We start from the raw sequence: 22,858 nt of genomic DNA on the forward strand, positions 1-22,858 counted from the left end.
GCGAACCAAGTGTGGTTCCGCATTCTAGAAATGCGAACCAAGTGTGGTTCCGCATTCCTAGAATGCAGAACACATTAATCAGCTGATTAATGCACGTTCCGCATTCAAGGAATGTGTAACGTGCTGCCCTAATGATTGGGGAGCAGTTTTGTCTCCTCAATCATTGGAGAGATGCAATAATTAGGTAGTAAAGTGTCCAATCATTGCTGAAAGTAAAAAAAAAAAGAAAATATTTTGAAAAATCATAAATAAACGCTATAAACTAGTAACGATTTTAAAATAATATTAAAAAACGACTTTAACAGACGATTTAAGTATTTGTTTTATTTAACTAATTATTTTAATAAACGCTTATAAAAAAATAACAATTTTAACAAACGATTATGAAATACAAAATATAGTAAACATACAACATCTATTAAATACAAAAATCGATAAATGAACAAAAATATGAAATCTAATCCTGATATCTAGGATTTTTCGGTCTCTGTATTCTTAAACCGTGAGTCTCCCGTCGGTGCCGCGAGCTGTCTGTAATTGAGTGAAAATGTATGGGTATTGGAGGACCCTCGCTGTCATCGTCGTCGTCGTCCTCGTCTTGAGCTGAAAGCTCAACGTCTGCTCCTGGTGGCACAGTACCGGTCTCCTCCTGTGCTGGCGATAGGAGTCTAAAAGATAGAGGTGTGATATCCGGTCGTGAAAAAAGCTCCTCGTATGCCTCTGAATCGAGCTTCGAACTGAATAACCAAGACTCTGACAGTGTAAAATGAAGTTGTGATGGATCCTGAGCCTGGTGAGAAGAAGATGGCCGCGAATGTGACGTCGACGGCTGATCATCCGGAGGCAGCGTGGGACGGTAACACTGATCGAAAGAAGTGAACTGCTGATCATCCGTAGATAGCGCGGGTTGGTAATACTAATCTTATGCAGCAAACGGCGGTGGTGTGGCCTGCTGAAACTGAGACGCCGGTGGTGTGGCCTGCTGGAACTGAGACGCCGGTGGTGTGGTCTGGTGGATTTTTAACAATATTTTAGTAAACTATAGTAATTTTTAACAACAACAATATTAATAATTAAAGTCTAACAATAAATATTAACAATATTCCAAATAAAAATATTAATAACTAAAACAATTATAAATATTTCTTAATTTTTTTATATTATACATGCATTTCTAAATTATAATTAAAGTCTAACATTTTTCTATATTATAATTAAATTTATATATGCATTTCTAACATTTACTAATATTAAAATTATTTAAAGCAATAACTAAAAAAATTAAACGTACTAACTTCTTATAGTCCTCCAAAATAATTACTATCGAATATTGAATTTAACTCCTTAACTCCAAAATATAGATCCGTTTAGCTCCGAAATATTCAAAATATAACAATACCTCGAAATTAAAATTTTCCCCGCTCAAATTCTACCGACTCGCTCAAACTATCATATTTTTCACTTTCAAATTTTTTCCATTGATTTGATTATGAGGTTTTACATTGCGGAGGGCTAATTTATAGCCATGGTTCCGCATTCTAGAAATGCAGAACCATTTAATATGTTCCGCATTTCTAGAATGCGGAACGATTTTATTACCGTTGGGAGCTGTCAGCTCCCAACGGTAATGTGCAGCACGTTCCGCATTTCTAATGCGAAACGTGCTTAATCAGCTGATTATTGTGTTCCGCATACTAGAAATGCGGAATCACTCTTGGTCCGCAGCTGATTAATGTGTTCCGCATACTAGAAATGCGGAATCACTCTTGGTCCGCATTTTTAGAATGCAGACCAAGTGGGATCAGGTATTCTTTTAGAATTAATTTTGAAATAGGCACCGATTCGGAATTTTGGGTGCCTATTGAGGCATCCAAATATCAAAAACCTTTGAAATAGAGTGTAATGATCTTTCTAAATCCTTATCTCCGAGTTTGTGCATGAAATCCAGTGGCATAATTATTTTAGTTCAGGAAATACGTGGCATTGCTTTATTTGTTAAAGTACTTAAATTCTACGAATCTTTTTTTTTTTAAATTGAAACCAGTTTTGCTGGACTTCCATTTTAGCATTTCCATTATTTTCTTTCTTTTTATATAAAAACCTTCCAGCCTGTCTTATCAGATCTTTTCCTCTCGTTTTTAACTAAAAAAATAACTAAATAATTAATTTTAACAATATATTAAAAATTAAATAATTAACTTTTGTCCCTTTTCGCCGCTCCTTCCTCTTTCTGTTTCTGTTTGTTTCTTCTGATTTTTTTTCCCTTCATTTCCTTTTCAAAAAAATTAAAAAATCATTTAATTATTTTTTATTTAATCTCTCGCCGCCTCTCTCTCTCTCTCCGTCGTTTTAAAAGAAACTCATCTCCAATAATTCTCTCTAATTTTTACATCCCTCTTCAAACGTGAGAAAAACAAGGGCAAATTCGTCATAATTTACAAATTAGAGATCTTATGGCGGAAGAACACAGATGCCAAGCACCGGAAGGCCACCGTCTCTGCGCTAATAACTGCGGATTTTTCGGCTGCGCTGCCACCATGAATCTTTGCTCTAAATGTTACGGAGATTATTGCCTCAAACAACAACAACAACAAGACGCTTCAATTCTCCGCCCCTATCCGCCGCCTTCCGCGGTGGTTTTAGATTCTCCGGCGAAGCTTGAGGTGTTACAACAGAGTCCAGCGTTGGCGGTGACGGAAGCGAAAGAGGAGGCGGTGACGGTCGCGGTGGCGATTGAGCAGAAGCAGCAGCCAAATAGATGCTATATCTGTAGGAAACGGGTCGGGTTGACCGGGTTTAGATGTCGGTGCGAGAGTATGTTTTGCGGGACCCATCGGTACCCGGAGAAACATGACTGTACTTTTGATTTTAAGAAGATTGGGAGAGAGGAGATCGCCAGAGCTAATCCTCTTGTGCTTGCCGAGAAGCTTCACAAGATTTAATCTAAGACGTTGGATCAGATGACTTTTAGTCAAAGACTACAAACAAATTCGTATGAATTGGTTTTTCCGATCAGATGAAAGATGAACATGGAAGAACTGTCACCGTCGATTAAAAGAGGTTAACATGAATGAACGGACTGATTTGACCATATCTCATCTACGGCTTCTCTTTCTCCGTCGTACTTTTTCTTGGTGTTATTGTTGTGGTGGTTATAATTATTGTTATAAAATCATAATGTTTTTATAAATAATTTTAATTATATGTGAATTTTTTATTACAACAAGAAAAAGTTTACCATTACTTTTTTTTTACAAGTTAGAATATATTGATGAAGATGTAAATAACTAAATACAAACAATGAAAGTGATATCACAAGAATCTTAATACGATCTTTCAAATTTGAACAACCAACTACTAAACAAAAATTCAAGATAAGCAAAAAATAATCGAAAATAAGGATAAATCCATGACATGGATCCCTATAAACTTAACATAACAAAGAACTATGTTCCCGTTGTACGGGGTACTTAGATCATCCTCTTTTCCGATTTGACAAGAAGTTCGTTCTATCCGACGAAACTTAGCATTTTTGATTCATCTTCAACGATATTCTAAAGATATATATTTAAAAACCCCCCCAATATTTAGATGTACAAGAACTTGGATTTAAAGCTCGAACGAACACTAAATAGTTTTGAACGATTTATAACATCGGATCAAAAAGGTAAGAAAACAAATCATAACAATTTATTTCATAAGGTAAAATTTCAAACCATAAAAAACATCTTAAAAAAGTCTTATTCAAACAACAAAGAGCAGATCTATACTAAATAAAACCATGAGCGGAGAGAAGATGATTTTCCGGTGACCTGAAAAATCATCTTCTCCCACCCTCACCAAGAACAAGATGAAGAAGATGAACTTTATTTAGAGGGAAGGGAGAGCAAATTTTGTTGAGAGAGAGAGTTTTTTAGTTTACTGATAACGTATGGATAATATATGATCACAGGGGCGAAGCAACCTCGATAAAATGAGAGGACACTAAGTCTAGCTAACCGAGCTTTTAGCTATACCAGATCGGTAACCGAGATATCATTGAACGAGATACAAAACCATGTACCTTACAGAGATCCTAAATTCCGAGATACCAATATCGAACTACGAATAAACCATACCTAGCATCACCACGATGATAACATGACTTACTCTCCGGCGTTCACACCTAGATCCCGAGATACAAATACCGAGATATAACACGGACCTACTTAACAGGGGAAAAAGAACCACGAGACATGGTCTATATAAGTCACAATATGGGGAAACCCTAAGGTACCTCTTTCTATTCACTCAATATTACTCTTTCTTTTCTTCTTCTTTCCCCTACTACAAAGTTTGACTTGAGCGTCGGAGCGAACGCCCGGAGACCCCCTCCGGCGTTCTTTCTGACCTCTGTTTATTGGTGTTTGCAGGCTTTAGCGGATCGGATCTATTTGGTGATTTATCATTTACCATTACTCGTTTTTGATATTTTGGGTCAGTTTTAATTTTTTTGATTAAATATCTTTATTTTTGCCAAACACTTGATATTATTCAGGAAAAAATGTCTTGCAGATCAATTTTATAAAAAAATTAAAATAAAACAATAAAAAATAATTTTAAGATGACGACAAATAAGTTGAAATTCAGTGTCGAGAACTCTCTAACACTGCATTTTGAGCTTGTTCTACTGCTAATACATTCTAAACGAATAAAAGTATAATTTTGAATTTTTAAAAATTTAAACTTAAAATTTAAACAAATACTGAATTTTTTTAAGTAAATTTATAGATCTATACAAATAAACTTGAAATTTTATAAAAAAAAATGCTTGTTTTTACTAATATTTTATAACTTTGCTCAATCTTTGAACATGAATAAGTTTTCATTTAAAAGCATACAATCTTTCAGAGACATGATTTTGGCTATACACAATAAGTATAAATAACTTAACTTGACCAGCTTGGACTTGGTGTCTAAGGATGTTGCTCCCTAACTATATAGTATAACCTATGGTTGAACTTTGTATCTACTTGACTAGTCACCACGGGAAACAATTGTCACGTCTAAGAAGAACAAATCTCGCTAATTTCCGCTTTGCCAGCACTCAATTTAAGGTGTTCAATATTTTCTACATGGTTTGAATTTTCTAGTGCAATACGTAACCGAACAGAGCTACTCAGTGGCACAATTTGTTTTAATTGTCAGTACGTATGTTGAACCAGAGGTACAACCCATTACCAGTGTTGAGCGACTATACAGTAATTGGGTGTTTAGCTCCTAGATAATTTCTAACCTGAAATTATTTGCCTTGATTGACATGTTCCTAGGGGAAATTGAGTTTATAGATACTACAAGACTTGGAAAGTATGATACACTTGCTCTCACGCTCCTGTTTTAATGTCAGTTGATCATTGTTAGTGCTCAGACCAGTCTAGAATGCTATTTGGACCTTTTTGTTCATGTTATCTTAATGTTTTTGACGTAGATGAGTCTCATTTGGATATTTTCACTGAGTTTGCTGTTTATCAGCAATGTTCTGGTCTATTTTCTTTGTTTATGCAAATTTTGTTGAAGTAAAACTTTCTTGGACCTTTGATAATTCTTTGAAAATGCATAGTTTGGATTGGAAAATAATGAGATCCTGGAGCTATTACTGGTATATTACTCGAATGAGTAAGCGAACAATTGAGTATTTTCAAATCTAGTCAAGTGATTATTGGAAACAGTAGTTCAGTTATACACTAAAATATGCATGCCTTGAGACAATGAAGCTATTTGAATATACTTTAGTTACGCACCGAAATATTAACTTGTAGCAAAATGGAATTAAATTTGTAAATCATGACATGAATTGAAACTTTGGCACCAACTTGAACATGAGATAAAAACTAGGCGCAGTTCAAGTTTCCAACTCTATGTTAATGCACTTAATACTGCACCTCTTTACAAGACAAATTTGGTCCAATAGGCAGAATAAAATAAAGTTGGTTTTGTCACTTCTTATGTCCACTTGAAGGCAATCAATGGCGGGCATTTTGATAACAGTTAACCCGTGGCTTGAGTTGATTCTCTGTGGCTACATGTTCCATACATTGAATCTAAAATCCCTCTTTTGCATTATATTCGTGTTTAGTTCAAGGAGCATTATAGAGAAATATTTGATTATGCTAACCGGTGAAACAAATGTTCGAAGTCTGGCATTTTTATGAGCATGTAGAAACCATTTGTTCATTTGGATGATATTTTGGTCTTTTAATTGCTTGTGCACTTGTGAAAAGCAGTGATGCCTAAAACTGAAACTGGCAAAAGTGCCTAAAGAGCGGAAAGCGCAACTTGTTTTCTTTTTATCTTACACGGTACATAATTATTGAGGTACTTATTTCAAAGAACTTAGTGGGTTATTTTTTCTAAAGGTGGTTTAATTGTGATATATTTCTTTTGTATCAATTTTTCTGGTCAATTACTATTTTGATTTGCATGGTGACATATGACGAGACGGTGAGCTTAATGTATCATGTAGCGACTCGACAAAACTTACCATGCTGATTAATTCCGAGTACATCGTTCAAAAATTATAACTACAGATGATTTAAATTGTACATGATTAGAATAATACTATGAATATTTGCTTTGACGTAACTCTTCTACAATGTGTAATCATAGAGGCGAAGTAACATCTATATAAGATCAAGACCCCGGTATAAAGGTACGGCATGAGAGTAAGACCAAGACCTACGGGTACGGCATCGATATAAGACCAAGACCTCGGGCGACGGGCTAGTGCCAATATACGGCCTATGTGCCATATTCCAGCGGGCTAGTGCCAATATACGGCCTATGTGCCATATTCCAGCGGGCTAGTGCCAATATACGGGCTATGTGCCATATTCCAGCGGGCTAGTGCCAATATACGGCCTATGTGCCATATTCCAGCGGGCTAGTGCCAATATACGGGCTATGTGCCATATTCCACGGGCTATGTGCCACCAGCGGGCTATGTGCCACCAGCGGGCTATGAGCCACCAGCGGGCTATGTGCCATCCACGGGCTATGTGCCACCATGGGCCACCAGCGGGCTATGTGCTATCCACAGGCTATGCACCAACCACGAGCTAGGCTAAACCACCAAGCTAGATAGCTAGAACAAACGAACAAAGTCGAATAAAAGGGCAAACTGGCTCATCGTCGAGAACTAGATACCGCCTAAATACCGAGATAAGATCAACACGGACATAAATATCCGATACAAAGAGGGGGGACTAGTGGTAACGTATCATCATAGGGGCGAAGCAACCTCGACAAGATAAAAGGTCACTAAGTCCAACAAACACAGCTCCGAAAATAAGAGAAAAAATTTCAAAAATAGAAAAACAAGTAACCCGGTTGTATCACCAAGGAAAAAAAGGCTTAATGCCGAGATACTGGCTTAACGCTGAGATACAACGTGACGTAGAGCTTTCGGCTTAATGCCGAGATACATTATAACTCCGAGATATAACGCGATACGCTGAGATACAACGTGACGCAGAGCTTTCGGCTTAATGCCGAGATACATTATAACGCCGAGATATAACGTGACTCTGAGATACTGGCTTAACGCTGAGATACAACGTGACGCAGAGCTTTCGGCTTAATGCCGAGATACATTATAACTCCGAGATATAACGCGATACGCTGAGATACAACGTGACGCAGAGCTTTCGGCTTAATGCCGAGATACATTATAACTCCGAGATATAACGCGATACGCTGAGATACAACGTGACGCAGAGCTTTCGGCTTAATGCCGAGATACATTATAACGCCGAGATATAACGCGACTCTGAGATACCGGCTTAACGCTGAGATACAACGTGACGCAGAGCTTTCGGCTTAATGCCGAGATACATTATAACTCCAAGATATAACGTGACTTCGAGCTACCAGTTTGATGTCAAAATACAACGTGATGCCGAGCTTCCGAATTAACGCTGAGATACAACATGACGCCGAGCTTTCGGCTTGATGCCGAGATACACTCCGATATACAACGTGAAGCCGAGCTTCTAGATTAACGCTGAGATACAACATGACGCTGAGCTTTTGGCTTAATGCCGAGATACAATGTAACTCCGAGATACAACATGACACTGAGCTACCAGCTTAATGCCAAGATAAAAAGAAATGCTGAGACACGAGCTTAACACCACCACGAGTGGAACGCCGAGCTACCGATTTAACGCCTTGATACAACGTCACACCGAGCTACGAACTTAACACCGAGATACATGTTAACGTCGAGCTAACGGCTCCACGCTTAGATATTGGCATAACTTCAACCATGGCAACACGGACATAAATGTCCGATACACAGGAGGGGGACTAGTGATAACGTATGGATAATATATGATCACAGGGGCGAAGCAACCTCGATAAAATGAGAGGACACTAAGTCTAGCTAACCGAGCTTTTAGCTATACCAGATCGGTAACCGAGATATCATTGAACGAGATACAAAACCATGTACCTTACAGAGATCCTAAATTCCGAGATACCAATATCGAACTACGAATAAACCATACCTAGCATCACCACGATGATAACATGACTTACTCTCCGGCGTTCACACCTAGATCCCGAGATACAAATACCGAGATATAACACGGACCTACTTAACAGGGGAAAAAGAACCACGAGACATGGTCTATATAAGTCACAATATGGGGAAACCCTAAGGTACCTCTTTCTATTCACTCAATATTACTCTTTCTTTTCTTCTTCTTTCCCCTACTACAAAGTTTGACTTGAGCGTCGGAGCGAACGCCCGGAGACCCCCTCCGGCGTTCTTTCTGACCTCTGTTTATTGGTGTTTGCAGGCTTTAGCGGATCGGATCTATTTGGTGATTTATCATTTACCATTACTCGTTTTTGATATTTTGGGTCAGTTTTAATTTTTTTGATTAAATATCTTTATTTTTGCCAAACACTTGATATTATTCAGGAAAAAATGTCTTGCAGATCAATTTTATAAAAAAATTAAAATAAAACAATAAAAAATAATTTTAAGATGACGACAAATAAGTTGAAATTCAGTGTCGAGAACTCTCTAACACTGCATTTTGAGCTTGTTCTACTGCTAATACATTCTAAACGAATAAAAGTATAATTTTGAATTTTTAAAAATTTAAACTTAAAATTTAAACAAATACTGAATTTTTTTAAGTAAATTTATAGATCTATACAAATAAACTTGAAATTTTATAAAAAAAAATGCTTGTTTTTACTAATATTTTAGTTTTATTTAAACAATATCTCCTTGTATAATATCTTTAAAAGAACTATTTTACATATCTATTGTTTAAAAATAAAAATTAAAAATTAGGTAAAAGTGAACGTAACTTCAATAAATATCAAAGTGATAGTAATTATTTAAATTCAAAAAATTAGTAAAAAGTGAACATAATTTCAATAAATATCAAAAGTTACAGTAATTATTCTAAAAATAAATTGAAAATAATTATTTTCAAAGTCATGAGCATTTGGATCTCTTGAAGTATTATTTATATTTACAGCAATTTTAGCATGCCATGTATTTTTTACATGGTGTATTGATGTTGTTGTTCCAAAATTGATTAAAAAGGTTAACAATTTTAGGTTTGTTTTTTAAGAAATAACAAAAAAAAAAAGCAGCATTCATACAGAGTTTTTTTTGGGTGCTTGCTTGGTAATGTTATCATCAAACAGAAAATACGAATTTGTCAATATGATGCCTCAAATCAAAGCAGGCCTACCAAAGGGGCAGTTTGTATTTTTCTTTTAACAAATTAGTACAGTGGTTGAAATGCAATTGATGGACTAATGGTAAGGCAATTGAATTGAGATGATGTGGTTATTAAGCTATATTGACTTTATACCTAGACAAATTGCATTTACTCAAAGTAAAATTGTATTTAATGGTTAAACTTTTAGTTATGTAATATAATATACTAAATGATTAGAATTTTAGTTATTTACATTAAATAATAATGTGTTAGTATATTTTTTTTATATTGAAAAGAGTGAGTGCTTGTGGGATAATTTAAATCCATAATCTAGTAGTTTCATTGCTCGTTTGAAGGCCCGTCTTGCGTTGACTATGCTGACACTTTCTCTCCAGTTGCTAAATTGTCATCTATTTGCTTATTATCTCATTGGTAGCCACTCATAACTGAAATTTACATCAACTAGACATCAAAAATTCCTTTCTTCATGGGAATCTTTAGAAGGAAGTGTATATTGAGCAACCTCCTGAATTTGTTGCTCAGGGAAAGTGTGGGAAGATATATCGCCTTTAGAAATCTTTGTATGGCCTCAAACAGAGTCCACACGAGCTTAGTTTGGAAAGTTTAGTGTAGCATCCGAGAAGAGTAAATTTTATCACTCTGTCTTCTATAGGCAACCTGGTACAAGCCTAATTCTTTTAGTTGTATATGTAGATAATATTGTCATTACTGTAAGTAATGATGCAAGCAATTCTTCTCTCAAATTATTTCTACATACTCAGTTTCAAACAAAGGATTTGGGAATATTGATTTACTTCTTGGGAGTTGAAGTAATGAGGAGTAAGAAAGGGATCTTTTGTGTCAAAGAAAATATATTCTTGACTTGCTAACCGAAATAGGAAAAACGGGTGCTAAACCATGTAGCGGACCAATGATTTCTAATTCGCAGCTCATAAAGGAAGGAAAATTATTTGAAGATCCTGAGAAATATTGGCGGAAAAGCTAAATTATCTCACGGTGACTCATCCAGACATTGCACATTCAGTTAGTGTGGCAAGCCAATTTATGTCATCTCCAACAATTGATCATTAGAAAGCTTTGGAATAGATTCTATGCTACTTAAAATGAGCTCCTAGACGTGGTATTTTATACTAAAATCATGAGCATAGTCATATAGAGTGTTTCTCTGATGCAGATTGGGCGGGATCTAAGATCGATAGAAGCTCCATTTCAGGATATTGTGTGTTTGTTGGAGGAAATCTGATTTCATGGAAAAGTAAGAAGTAGAGTGTTGTTTCACACTCAAGTCAAAATATAGAGCTATGGCACAAACAGTATGTGAAGTAATGTGGATCCATCAATTTTTGAGTGACATAGGACTTAAGACTTCGATGTCGACAAAGTTATGGTGAGATAATCAAGTTGTTCTTCATATTGCAAATAATTCTGTATTTCATGAGAGAACGAAGCATATTGAAATTGAGTGTCATTTTGTTCGAGAGGAGCTACAACAAGACTGGATTCCATGTCATATGTCAGAACCGGAGAGCAACTAGGCTGGGCATGACAAATATCTATGCTCAAATTTGAAGGGGAGTGTTAGAATATAAATATATTAGGAAGTTATTTATATCAATCAATTAGTATCAATTAGTATCAATTAGAATACTTGATTGTAGCGATTTAGTCAATTAGGAAAACTTCCTAACTGAGTGTATTTAGAGTTGTATAAATACTCTTCTATATTGTTGAATGAAATATAAGAAAAACAATTATCTGTCTCTATGTTTACATTTTTCAATCAATTTTGCCTTCCTCTAAGTTGTTCTTCAATCAAATTTTCTACCAATGTGTTCCTCGATTTTCTGCCGGCGCTGTCCTCGATCTTTTGCCTGCGCCGTCCTCGATCTTTTACCGGTGCTGTCCTTTTTCCAATGTTGACGCCTTTCTCAGTCTTTTGCTATATTTATTCTCTGTTTCTTCAATTGGTTGCCGACGCTGTCCTCCGATCTATTTTTAACGATGTCCTCTGATATTATGTCGACGTCATTCGATCTACAGCTACATATGCAATAATATTTGTTGTCAGTAATATCACAAGTGGAAAAGTATGAAAAAGTATACATATGTTATACTATATATAGATGATGATGGTGGTAAATTTGGGAAGAAGAAGAAGAATATTTAACAAAAAATATTGCAGAAAATCATAATCAAAGAAGTTTAGCAAAAAATACACATTAACAGTATACAACAAATATACAACAAGTATACTAAAAATATACAATTATATACATTAAAAGTATACAAACAATATATAACAAGTATACTAAAAGAAATTTGAAAGAACTGGTGTGACTACTGGTTCTAGGTTCAACCGGTTGAAGTGTTGAACCATCGGTTGAACCGTACAATTAATAATTTATATTTATACTCATTTATATGTTGATTTTAAATCTTCACCGTGATAGGCTCCTAACTATATTATTAGGGATTCCATTAAAAATATTATTTTATTATATATTAATTTCAATTACCAAGGAGAAATAATATTTGTTTAAAAGTAATTTAAAGACAAAAGAAGATATTGATGTCAGTCACTTTTAATATCTTCACTCTTCATCAAAGGATGGCCAACCAACTTCCCTCAGTAGCTTCTATTTTCTTAGCTGTCATCATAAAATTTGGCATCTCAACTTTTTTCTTTTGTCTATTCACCATTGTATTATTATTTTCCATTGGCTCGCCACCCTTGCTAGTGAAGATGAATGACTGAATTCTTGTTTTATACCAGATCTCTTCACCTACGCGCTCATGCTCAAGACCGATGTTAAATATTATACATTAATTTTTTTGGAGAAACCAAATCTAGCATTGAAAGCAGATCTACCGATGAAAATAGATTTTTAGTTATGAAATTGAACGGGTTTGATTGTTAAACCGACGGGTTTTTCCGATTCAAAGAGGTTGAACCGAAAACCCGTGTTTTAGGTAAGTATGGAACCGGACTAGCCTTCGGTTCAAGGTCGAACCGAATGAATTGGCCGGTCTGGTCCAGTTCTGAAAACACTAACTAAAAGTATACAAACAATGTTTATTAAAATAATATTGAAAGTATAGAAACAGTCTATCTTAAAACTAACAATGAATGTATATGAACAAGATAATAAAAAAATATACTAAAAATATATGAACAATTTATATTAGAAGTATACTAAAAGTTATATTATTATTAACTTGAAGAATATCAATTGTACTGTCATTTTAATTGTTTGGTTTGGTTATTTAAAAGAGAAAATAACACTTAATGTATGGATAATAGGTATGTAGGCAATCATGAATCTAAATGTGATTATAACCTACATATATATTTATGTCTTTAGATATAAAAGGATCACATGGTTTGTCAGCAATGTTGGGTTGATAGACAACAGTACAGATGATCTAAAATGATACAAAATTGAGGCAAATTCACTGTTAGGTACTGTAAATTTGCTTGAATTTTATACTTTAGATATAGATCATTATTGAATTGAGCATACATTTTGTGACTATATTGCATCTGACTTGTTTAATTATTTTGTTATATAAAAAATTGAGGTAACTAGATACTTGGAGAATATCACTTGTACTGTCATTCAATTGTTTGGTTTGGTTACTTAAAGAACAAATGACATATAATGTATGGATAATAGGTATGTTGGCAATCATGAATCTAAATGTGATTATAACCTACATATATAATTGTGGCTTTAGATATAAAAGGATCACATGGCTTGTCAGCAATGTTAAGTTGATGGACAACGGCACAGATGATCTAAAAGGGTACAAAACTGAGGAAAATTCACTATTCAATGTACTGTGAATTTGCTTTAGTTTAATACTCTAGATATAGATATACATACTAACAATGCTGTGGATGAACAACATGTAGCTCTAGTGGCGAACAATTAATATTAAAAGTATACGATCAAAATATATATACAGTATACACAAAATATACCATTTGATCTAGCATTCATAAATTATTAATATACATATTGATTATGATGTGGATGAACATCACACGGCTCTAATGGTGAACAATTTATAAAAAAAAATATAAAAGAACAAAATATACGTATAGTATATACAAAATATACATATAGTATGCACAAAATTTACCATTTGATTTGGCATTCATGAATTATTAATATACATACTGATGTGATGTGGATGAAGATCACGCAACACCAATGACGAATTAACAATAAATCTTCATTTACAAAATCAAAATCAAAAACAAAAATTAGAAATTATTTGAGAAAATAATAAAATCCATGAAATTTTTAAACTCGTGGACGTATAATTCGAAAGTCATAAATCAACAAAAAAAAACATAAATTAAAGAGATGGAGAAAAAGAAGAAGAAGAAGAAGAAGAAGAAGAAGTAAAAGAAGAAGAAGAAGAAGAAATTAGCAGAAATAAAGCATGATCTATAGGCGGAAGACAAAAAAAACTGTCTAATTAGATTTTCTTGATTTAAATCGTTAAGTGGATGGCTATTCTTCGTCGGAAATCTAAGGAGAAAAAAGGATGGGTTTGTGTCGAAAATCTGAAAAGAAAAAGAAAAAATATCGCCGGAGAGATTCTGTAGTGAGAATGAAAATAACGTGTTAGAGAAAATTATTATCCTTGATCACGGATGAGTGTAAATATTTTGGTTTCAAAAGTGTTGCCCCCAATTTATTAATGAAACTCATATGTTTGGGATTATTTTAAGCAAACTGGATATTTCTCAATAAAGTCCTAAATGTTTTGAACTTACAACCAATAAATAGTCTTCTATCGTATATTTTATTACTCTTCTTCCTCGTGTTTTCATTTACCGTTATAGATTTTATCTATTTTATGTGAGTATTTTTTTTCTTCAAATTAAAAACTTCACAAAGTATTTCTTGCTATACGAAATTTTAAATATTATTATTTGATGTTTGCGCACTTCGAAATCGTTTGGTGGTTCTTCGTCTAGAAAGCAACCAGAACAAGTTAATAAACTTTTGATATATATTATTTTGAACATAAAATTCAATATATTCTAATTTAATTGGATTATAGAATTTACATAAAGGTTTTCGAGTGATTCCGGGAGTCAAATGGAGCCTATTTGACGAACAAATTTTCTCAACTTATATTTTTCTTCTTAAACCAAAATAAAATAAAATGAAAAAAATTAGTGACAAACAAAATTGAATATCCCTAATTATTGAAGAAAATAAGTTTAAAGTTCTTCCTTAACAAATGATGTTACTCCATCTTTTTTGTCAATGGTATTTGCCCAACATGCTTTAGATGAGCTTAAGCTATGTAGCCAGATATCATCAGCTTTGGAAGATGTCGAATCATCGTTGCGTTGCCATGACCAATACGCACGCGTTTCGTCTACTATCTTCAATCTTCCATGTCCGAAGCTTGGTTCTCGAAACAATGACATAACAGAAGCAGGATTCTTAAACCTTCAATATCAAATACATTTACATTATTAGACTCCATGTTTTTTTTGTTAATTTTTTAAAAATTTGTATTTATTTCTCATACTTTGTTTATGTAATATTTAACTAAAAGATTAAAATTTATAAAATAAAATTGGTTTTGAGCAATAATTTATTGTAATTTCCTAGTTAATTTACTTTGAAATATGTTGCAGGAAATCATAAAATCAGATCTTTTAAGGTCTAATGCAACTGGGCTTCAACCAGATGAAAACAATAGGGCTAGCTAAGTAAGCAAATAACCCATTACCACTTATGAAAGGTCCATGTTCCCTGACTAAGCCCAATTTATATAATTTAAATACATTGATTTCATTTTTTTTATTTCTACTTTTTAAAATTTAATCAAAAAAATTAATTTCGGTAATTTTAATTTGATTTTAAATGTTGACATCAATTCTAATATAATTTTAAAAGTATTTAACGAATGCAATTTTTTTTAAAGTAGTACTTGTAAAATTGCAATTCTTTTTTGAAATTTAGATAGAAATTATAGTTTATCATTCAAAATGTTATAAATAAATTGAGTTAAAATTATTATTAACTTTTTATATTGTGCTAAGATTAATAAAATTTAATTTTTTATTATATAAATTTATAGGGAAAACTGTTTAGGACCATTTAGCTTATTATAAAATATAGTTTATTTATATGTATATATGTTTTTAAGAAAGAGGAAATATAATGATCCTGCTTCTATATTATTCATCCAATTATCATTCTATAGTATAAGATTAAAGAATAAAATACTCACAATAATGCAAGTCCTTCACGATTCCCTCCGTCACCTATGGTTATATGCATCGGACCACATGGATCGGCCTTGTTGTCATAAATCCTAGTCTGCATATTTCAAAAAAAAAAATCATAGTCTGCAATATTTTTTGATAAAAAGAGTTAATTTTGATTATAATTACTCATTACTCATTACGTTATAAATTCAGTTAGTAGATTGATATTTAAGTCTAAAATATTAAGCCAAAATAATTAATAATTTCATGATAATAAAAACCCAAAAATTGAAAATAATAAAATAATAAATACTTACAAATCGTTCATAAGCATGAACATGCCCAGAAAAAATGACATCAACTCTTGCCTTATACAACATTTCTTCCATAGCTTTTCTCATACTTTCTCCTTCTCCTTGATGGGCAGTATTAGTATTATACCATGGAGCATGCAATAACACAATAACCCACGGAGTTTTTTTCCGATCAATTTTACCCAAATCGCCTTCAAGCCACTTGTATTGATCCGATTCGGCCTCGAAATCTGTATAAGATCCTAACATAATGACATGAGCACCAGCAACATCAAATGAGTAGTACAAATTTGAGGTCGAGCCACTCTCCTCATATGGCATTAGCCATCTTGAGTTATAGGCCTTGAACCCATGTGGATATATAAACGGAAACGTTTCGATCTCATGGTTCCCTTCTGTGACCATCCACGGTCGCTGGCTAGCATATGGCTCGACTAGGCGCCCAAATGAATCCCATAACGGTTGCTGACTATCGGCATAAGATAAATCTCCGGGTAGTAAAAATACATCGTAATCTCGACTTCCAACATGTTCTAGTGTTGATTTTGTCCATTCGGTTTGCCCTAGATCACCTAAAATATTTGGAATGAAAAACTATAAATTAAATTCCAATAAATGACAATTATATGTTAAATTCATTTACATCTTAACTTTATATTTGATCATAAAAAAAAAATTATTTTTATTTTAGAGTCAAAATCTAAATTAACGCGAGTCAATCTTACAAATTCATACAAGAAAATTATATTTATCTTTAATGGTTAATTCTAAGAAAAGAGAACTAACATGCAAACAATTGTAAAAGTTAAGAAATAAAAAGTTGTAGACGCCAAGTATCCTTAATTTTGAGTATACTCTTCATTCTCTCTACCTTTGGGGTGTTTGCTTGCACTTAAAGTAGCACCAAGTTCTTAATTGACCAAAATCTTAAGATGACCGTCCAAAAAATTCCTAAAAGTAGAGCTTCTTCTATCATATCAAAAGCAAAACACTAACGTAATGAAAGATGTAACTAGCTAAACTTAATTATCCACTATTTGTGATTAATTAATATTTTTCATTTCTAGCTAGCTTGTTAAATTAGCATTAACTAGAATCGTTTTAGCACAAAATGATAAGAGAAGGAGAAGAAAGAGAAAAACAAGTTGTAACCGGATCAAAAGACGAAATAAAGTGATTAAATAACAGAAAGATAATCGAAAACAATAAGATGTGAATATGACTAACCATTGTGCTTTTGTAAAAATGTGTTCGTATACTTTAAAGTGACTCAAAATAGAATATTTTTTTTACTAAATCGAACTTAAATTAAATTTATAAATCTTTAAAATATTTTAAAAAAATCAATTTTTCCAATTCTATTTTTTATTTTTGAGAAACAATTCTATTTGGTTTGAACAATAAATACACTAAGTTTTTTTTTTTTTACTTTCCATACCATACTAAACCAAAAAAAGCAATTTTTTTTTATAATATCAAAGAAAGTCAAAACAAATTTATCGGTTAGTCCAATTGATCAATATGGTTCGATTTTTATACACGTCGTACCATTAGTTATTCCCTAGGTTTTCTTTACTACAAGACTATAAGTTAAAATGTTAGGACAAGCTAAAAAAATAGGGTAAAAAAATTAAATGTTGAAAAAGACATACCAACGACAACAAATTCAATAGGGAAATTAGAAGGAGGAGTGTTGAAAGAAAATTCAGGACCATATCCACCACATCTATAAAAATAGGTACTGTTTGGCTCCAATGGACCAATCTTCACATGATGAATCTTTGGGGAGCTATAGAAAAAATAATTATAAGAGGTATGATCTCCTGTTTTCATTGCATTGTATCTTCCTGTTTCCTTTCCATATTCTACCTTAGATTCTACATGTTTGTCCTCTGTAATCCATGTCACTCTCATATAATCTTTTCCTGCTAGAGATATATGTACCTAAATCACCATTACCCAAAATTAGTAAAAAAAATATCAATTAGCAAATAACATAATGCATTCATTATACGTAACAGCATGGCAAATTAAGTTTATCTAAGAATTTCACGTAATATATAAAAGAGATAGACGTGGCTAAATAAAATTATATAAAAAAAGTAGAAAAATAGGTAAAATGTTCGAAAAACGATAAAATAAAACGCCGAAATGTAAAAATCGAGGAGTTTACGTATAAGAGACCTACCTGTTGGGGGTCGGAATTGGATCGGTTATGAGGAGTGAGTATCAAACTGCGAGCAGAAGGTCGAGAGTAAGAGGGAGTTGATGCAAGAGAAAGGTTGAAGAAGGAAGTGGTTAAGAGAAGAGAGAGCCCAAATGGCAAAAACTTGTCCATGTTCTTGATGTTGTGAAAGAAGGGCACAAGAGAAGCTTTAGATTTAAAGATGGAGGTTCAGATATAAAATAATTAAAATAAAAGATTGCAATGGCGTCAAGTAAGTCTATTGGAATATAAGGATATGCTAGTTAGGGGTGTTCACAAGCTGTGTCACTCGCGAATTACTTGAGATCGACTTTAGAAAAATGTTTGAGATCCAATTGAAAAATGAACCGAATTTGAGTTAATTGAATTTCATTTCTAGACAAACTCGAGTGTCAATGAAAAAGACTTGGAGGGCATAAATGAATCCACAGCGAATCTCTTATATAAATAGAATAATTATCATATTTGTTATATTAGTTTTTATATACCTCTGAATTTTTATGTGTAGTTGGTTGAATTTACATTTTATAATAAAAAAATCAAATAGATTAAATATAATAGATTTTCAATAATTACTCTTATTGTTTATTGAACTGATCGTATTGAGTTTGCGTAGCTCCGGATATCATTCGAGTTCGATCTTGAAAATTTAAGCTGATTCGAGCTCAAACTGGCTTAATTCGGACTTGGTTCGGCTCATTTACTAAAGAAAGGGGAATGTTTGAAGTCTATACTCTTACAGAAGCGCTAAAACAAGAAAAAGATAATATTTTCTAGATGAAAAGAAATTATAAATGTGTAATTATAGAATTTTAAATTCAAAAATAAAAAAAAACGCAGAAGAAACGTTTTCTTGAGTAATAATTCATCTTGACAGAACAAATAAGTTTAAATATGTGTACATTTAAGACCACAAAAATGCAGAAGAAGACGTGAAGTATTAACATACTATAGATAATGTGACTTGAAGTTAAATGTGAAGTGGCATGAAATTGACCCTAAACGTTTAAATTTCACTTTCGGTTCTTAAATTATGGTACTACGTACCTTTTAAACAAGTTAGCACTAATATAGTTTTTCTTCTGAGCATGGGACATTTTGTCTCTAATTAAGCTATCCAGACTCGAGTAGAAAATTACAAAAAAATAATATATGCATGTATCATGCATATTTGTTTATTACTATATTAAATAAGAAAAATCTAAAATTATATCCTACAAATTTAAATAATACATTTTACCAATTTAAATATTAATTTATTCCCCAAATTTATACAAATGAATAATTAATGAAGCAATTAAATTTTATATCATCTACCCCTTTCAAATTATTAATTTTATCTTTCAATTGTAGCATAATTCTGGTAGTATCTTTCAATTTACAATAATTATGCTTGGTTAGAATTAAAAACACAGAGAATATTTATTTTTTTGGATAAATATGGTTGTGTATTAAATGTGATTGAAAATCGCCCATTAAAAAAATGAATAGAATGTAAGATATATAAATAGAATGGACTATCTAATACATTACTTTAGAATTTGAGTTTTATGTAATGTCCGGCAACGATTATATGTTTCTCATTTTGGACTTATCAATGTATTTTTTCATACATTGTGCTTGTTATGGCCCAACAAATATGTTATTGAATGGATTGACTATGATTAATTTTTTTTTATTAAGATTAAACTATATTTAACAAAATTAAAAAGATTAATGAGAAAAAGAAGTAGAAATATATTTTTTTATGAATAAACTTTAATTAATCAATTAGTAGTAAATATACACCATTGCCGATAAGCTTCCCTTATTTTAAGGAGATTAACAGGACTTTAGGATTTTTAATATGTTTTTCAGACTAGGAGGGAATCAAGTATTTTAGAATTTTAGGATTTTTAATATTTTAAGGAGATTAACAGAATTGATTTAAGTTATTTGAAAATGCTTTGGTCATTGATTCCACATGTATCAATTTAAATTTAACACCTAAACATCGAAGTTTAGATTAAGTATAATCAAGCGAACATGTTTAATCGAATATCCTTGGAATGTACCTTATAAATAATTAATTGTATGAAAAAGACATAAAATAATTTCAACTTCAATGTAAATATCTTGTCCTGTATGCCAATTCACATTACAATATACATAATTAATACAACTTTTCTTTATCATAAATATATAACAATATATTATTATTTTTTATATATATAATTAAAAAAAGAAACGCTTGTAGAAAATTTTTCTTTACATTAATTTATCTCTTAAATAATTAATTCAGCCAAAAATGTAAACCATCAAAATAAATCTTTGATAATAAATTTATAATCTTTAGTGTCCTCCACACACAAATATCTATTATTTGCCTTACTTATTCAATGTGAGAGAATGCTCTAGTAATTTTCTCATAAGTAAAGCTTAACTAGAATATAGAATTTTAAACTTAAATACGTTCAAGTTATTGTCCTTATATTAATTCTACCGACAACAACAAATTTTTTTGAATATTTGGACATATTATCAATCTTTTTTTTTTTTTGTATAGTAAACTAAAAATTAAAACATAAATAAAATGGAAGCATCATGCTTTGCCAACCTATAGATAAAAAGTCATCAGGGCATTAAATTAAGGAAGGAATTCAACAAAAATGAATTGTTTGACAATTAAAATTGAAAAATCAATTAAAACTTTTTTAATTTTACCATTTCAAATTTTCCTATATTTTAATTAATATAAATGTTGTCCCCTTCCTAATTATAAAAAAATTATATTTGTAATTTGTAATTTTAATATATCATATAATTGTTTTAGATCTGGTGGTGCAGATTGAACCTTTATTCAAATATAAAGGGCAAAATCTTATATCCCTTAAATTAAATGCGTTAACCGTTCATAAAGATTCGTAAACTTTATCTCATTTTTCAAAAGACCCACCAATGCATTGTTGGACAGGTTAGGAAAATTGTACAGACTATATTGAGTCTTATCTTGCTGCATATGCATTGCCTGTACCCTCTGGTTTTAAGAGAAAAGAAAAACTTTATTAATTTTGAGAAAAATGAAGATTACAAACTATTGGCAATTCTATCTTTCTTTTACAGAAATAAAGAGAGGATGCAAAAAAAAATTGCTATCTAACTAACTCTAAAACTCACACTTAGCTCATGACTAATCTATTCAGATTTCAGCACATGTTCTATTACTGAATGACAGCTCAACAATCCAAATGACTCTGACAAATGACAGCTCATTCCAGGATGTGTATAGGATCTTCACGTTGCAGCTAAGAAACACAAAAGAGCAGAATTGTGTTTGTTGTTGCTTGAAGCTGAAGAAAGCATAATAGAAGCAATGTGAATCAAATTACAGCAATAGCTGTGATACTCCCCTCAAGCTGGATCATATATGTCATGTAGAGACAGTTTGGAAATAGCAGTATCAAAATTTGCAAGAGGTAATGGTTTAGTGAAGCAATCTGCAACTTGATTAGTGGTTGAGATTGGAAGCAAGTGAATAAGGCCAGAATTGATCTTCTCTCTCACAATGTGACAATTTATTTCAATGTGTTTGGACCTTTCATGAAACACAGGATTGTGTGCTAACTGTATAGCAGAATTACTATCACAGAAGATTTGTGCAGGGAGAGTGAAAGATTGATGCAAGTCTGTCAGCAGATAAGATAACCACTGTATTTCACAGGTTAAACTAGCTAATGCCCTGTATTCAGCTTCAGAATTTGATCGAGAAATTGTAGTTTGCTTCTTTGCTTTCCATGAAATGAGGGATTTACAAATGAAAACACAGAAACCAGACACATATTTTCTGGTATCAAGACATGAGGCCCAGTCTGAATCAAAAAAAGCTGTTATAGTGATAGTAGAAGAGGAGGAAAAGAAGAGAGCTTTGCCAGGGGCTCCTTTGATGTATTTGATTATCCTATGAACATCTTGCATATGAGTAGAAGTAGGACAATCCAAAAATTGTGACAATTGCTGGATAGAAAAAGACAAGCCAGGTCTTGTGGTGCACATATATAATAATTTTCCAATCAGTCTTCTATATTCTTGTTGTCTGGTAAGAGATCAGTATCATCCTTGCATAACTTCTTGGATGTAATCATTGGAGTAGGTGCTGGTTTGCAATCAACAAAACCAGTTTCATGCAAGAAATCAAGTGCATGCGTTTTTTGGGATAAATTGATTCAAGAAGCTGATCTTGTGAACTCAAGACCAAGAAAGTACTTCAGTTTACCAAGATCTTTGATACTGAAGGCTTGATGCAGAAAGCACTTTATATTTGAAATAGCAATAGCAGAATCACTTGCAATTATAACATCATCAACATAAATTAAAA

General features: G+C 32.4%; 2 protein-coding genes across 2 annotated transcripts; one reads left to right on the forward strand and one right to left on the reverse strand.

The window, feature by feature from the left end:
- The first annotated feature begins 2,306 nt into the window (after nucleotides 1-2,306).
- Nucleotides 2,307-3,243, forward strand: LOC126679569 (zinc finger A20 and AN1 domain-containing stress-associated protein 4). The gene has a single exon (XM_050374619.2). The coding sequence runs from the start codon at nucleotides 2,454-2,456 to the stop codon at nucleotides 2,940-2,942; it is 489 nt and encodes a 162-aa protein (XP_050230576.1). The 5' UTR covers nucleotides 2,307-2,453; the 3' UTR covers nucleotides 2,943-3,243.
- Nucleotides 3,244-14,750: 11,507 nt separating this feature from the next.
- Nucleotides 14,751-18,899, reverse strand: LOC126679416 (purple acid phosphatase 22-like). The gene is made up of 5 exons (XM_050374437.2): nucleotides 18,487-18,899; nucleotides 17,951-18,242; nucleotides 16,302-16,870; nucleotides 16,008-16,096; nucleotides 14,751-15,217 (listed from the first exon to the last, which is right to left on the reverse strand). Exons 1-5 carry the CDS (start codon nucleotides 18,634-18,636, stop codon nucleotides 14,983-14,985), a joined length of 1,335 nt encoding a protein of 444 aa, XP_050230394.1. The 5' UTR covers nucleotides 18,637-18,899; the 3' UTR covers nucleotides 14,751-14,982.
- Between the last annotated feature and the right edge of the window lie 3,959 nt (nucleotides 18,900-22,858).

This window comes from Mercurialis annua, linkage group LG4, assembly GCF_937616625.2.
Source record: "Mercurialis annua linkage group LG4, ddMerAnnu1.2, whole genome shotgun sequence".
NCBI lineage: Eukaryota > Viridiplantae > Streptophyta > Magnoliopsida > Malpighiales > Euphorbiaceae > Mercurialis > Mercurialis annua.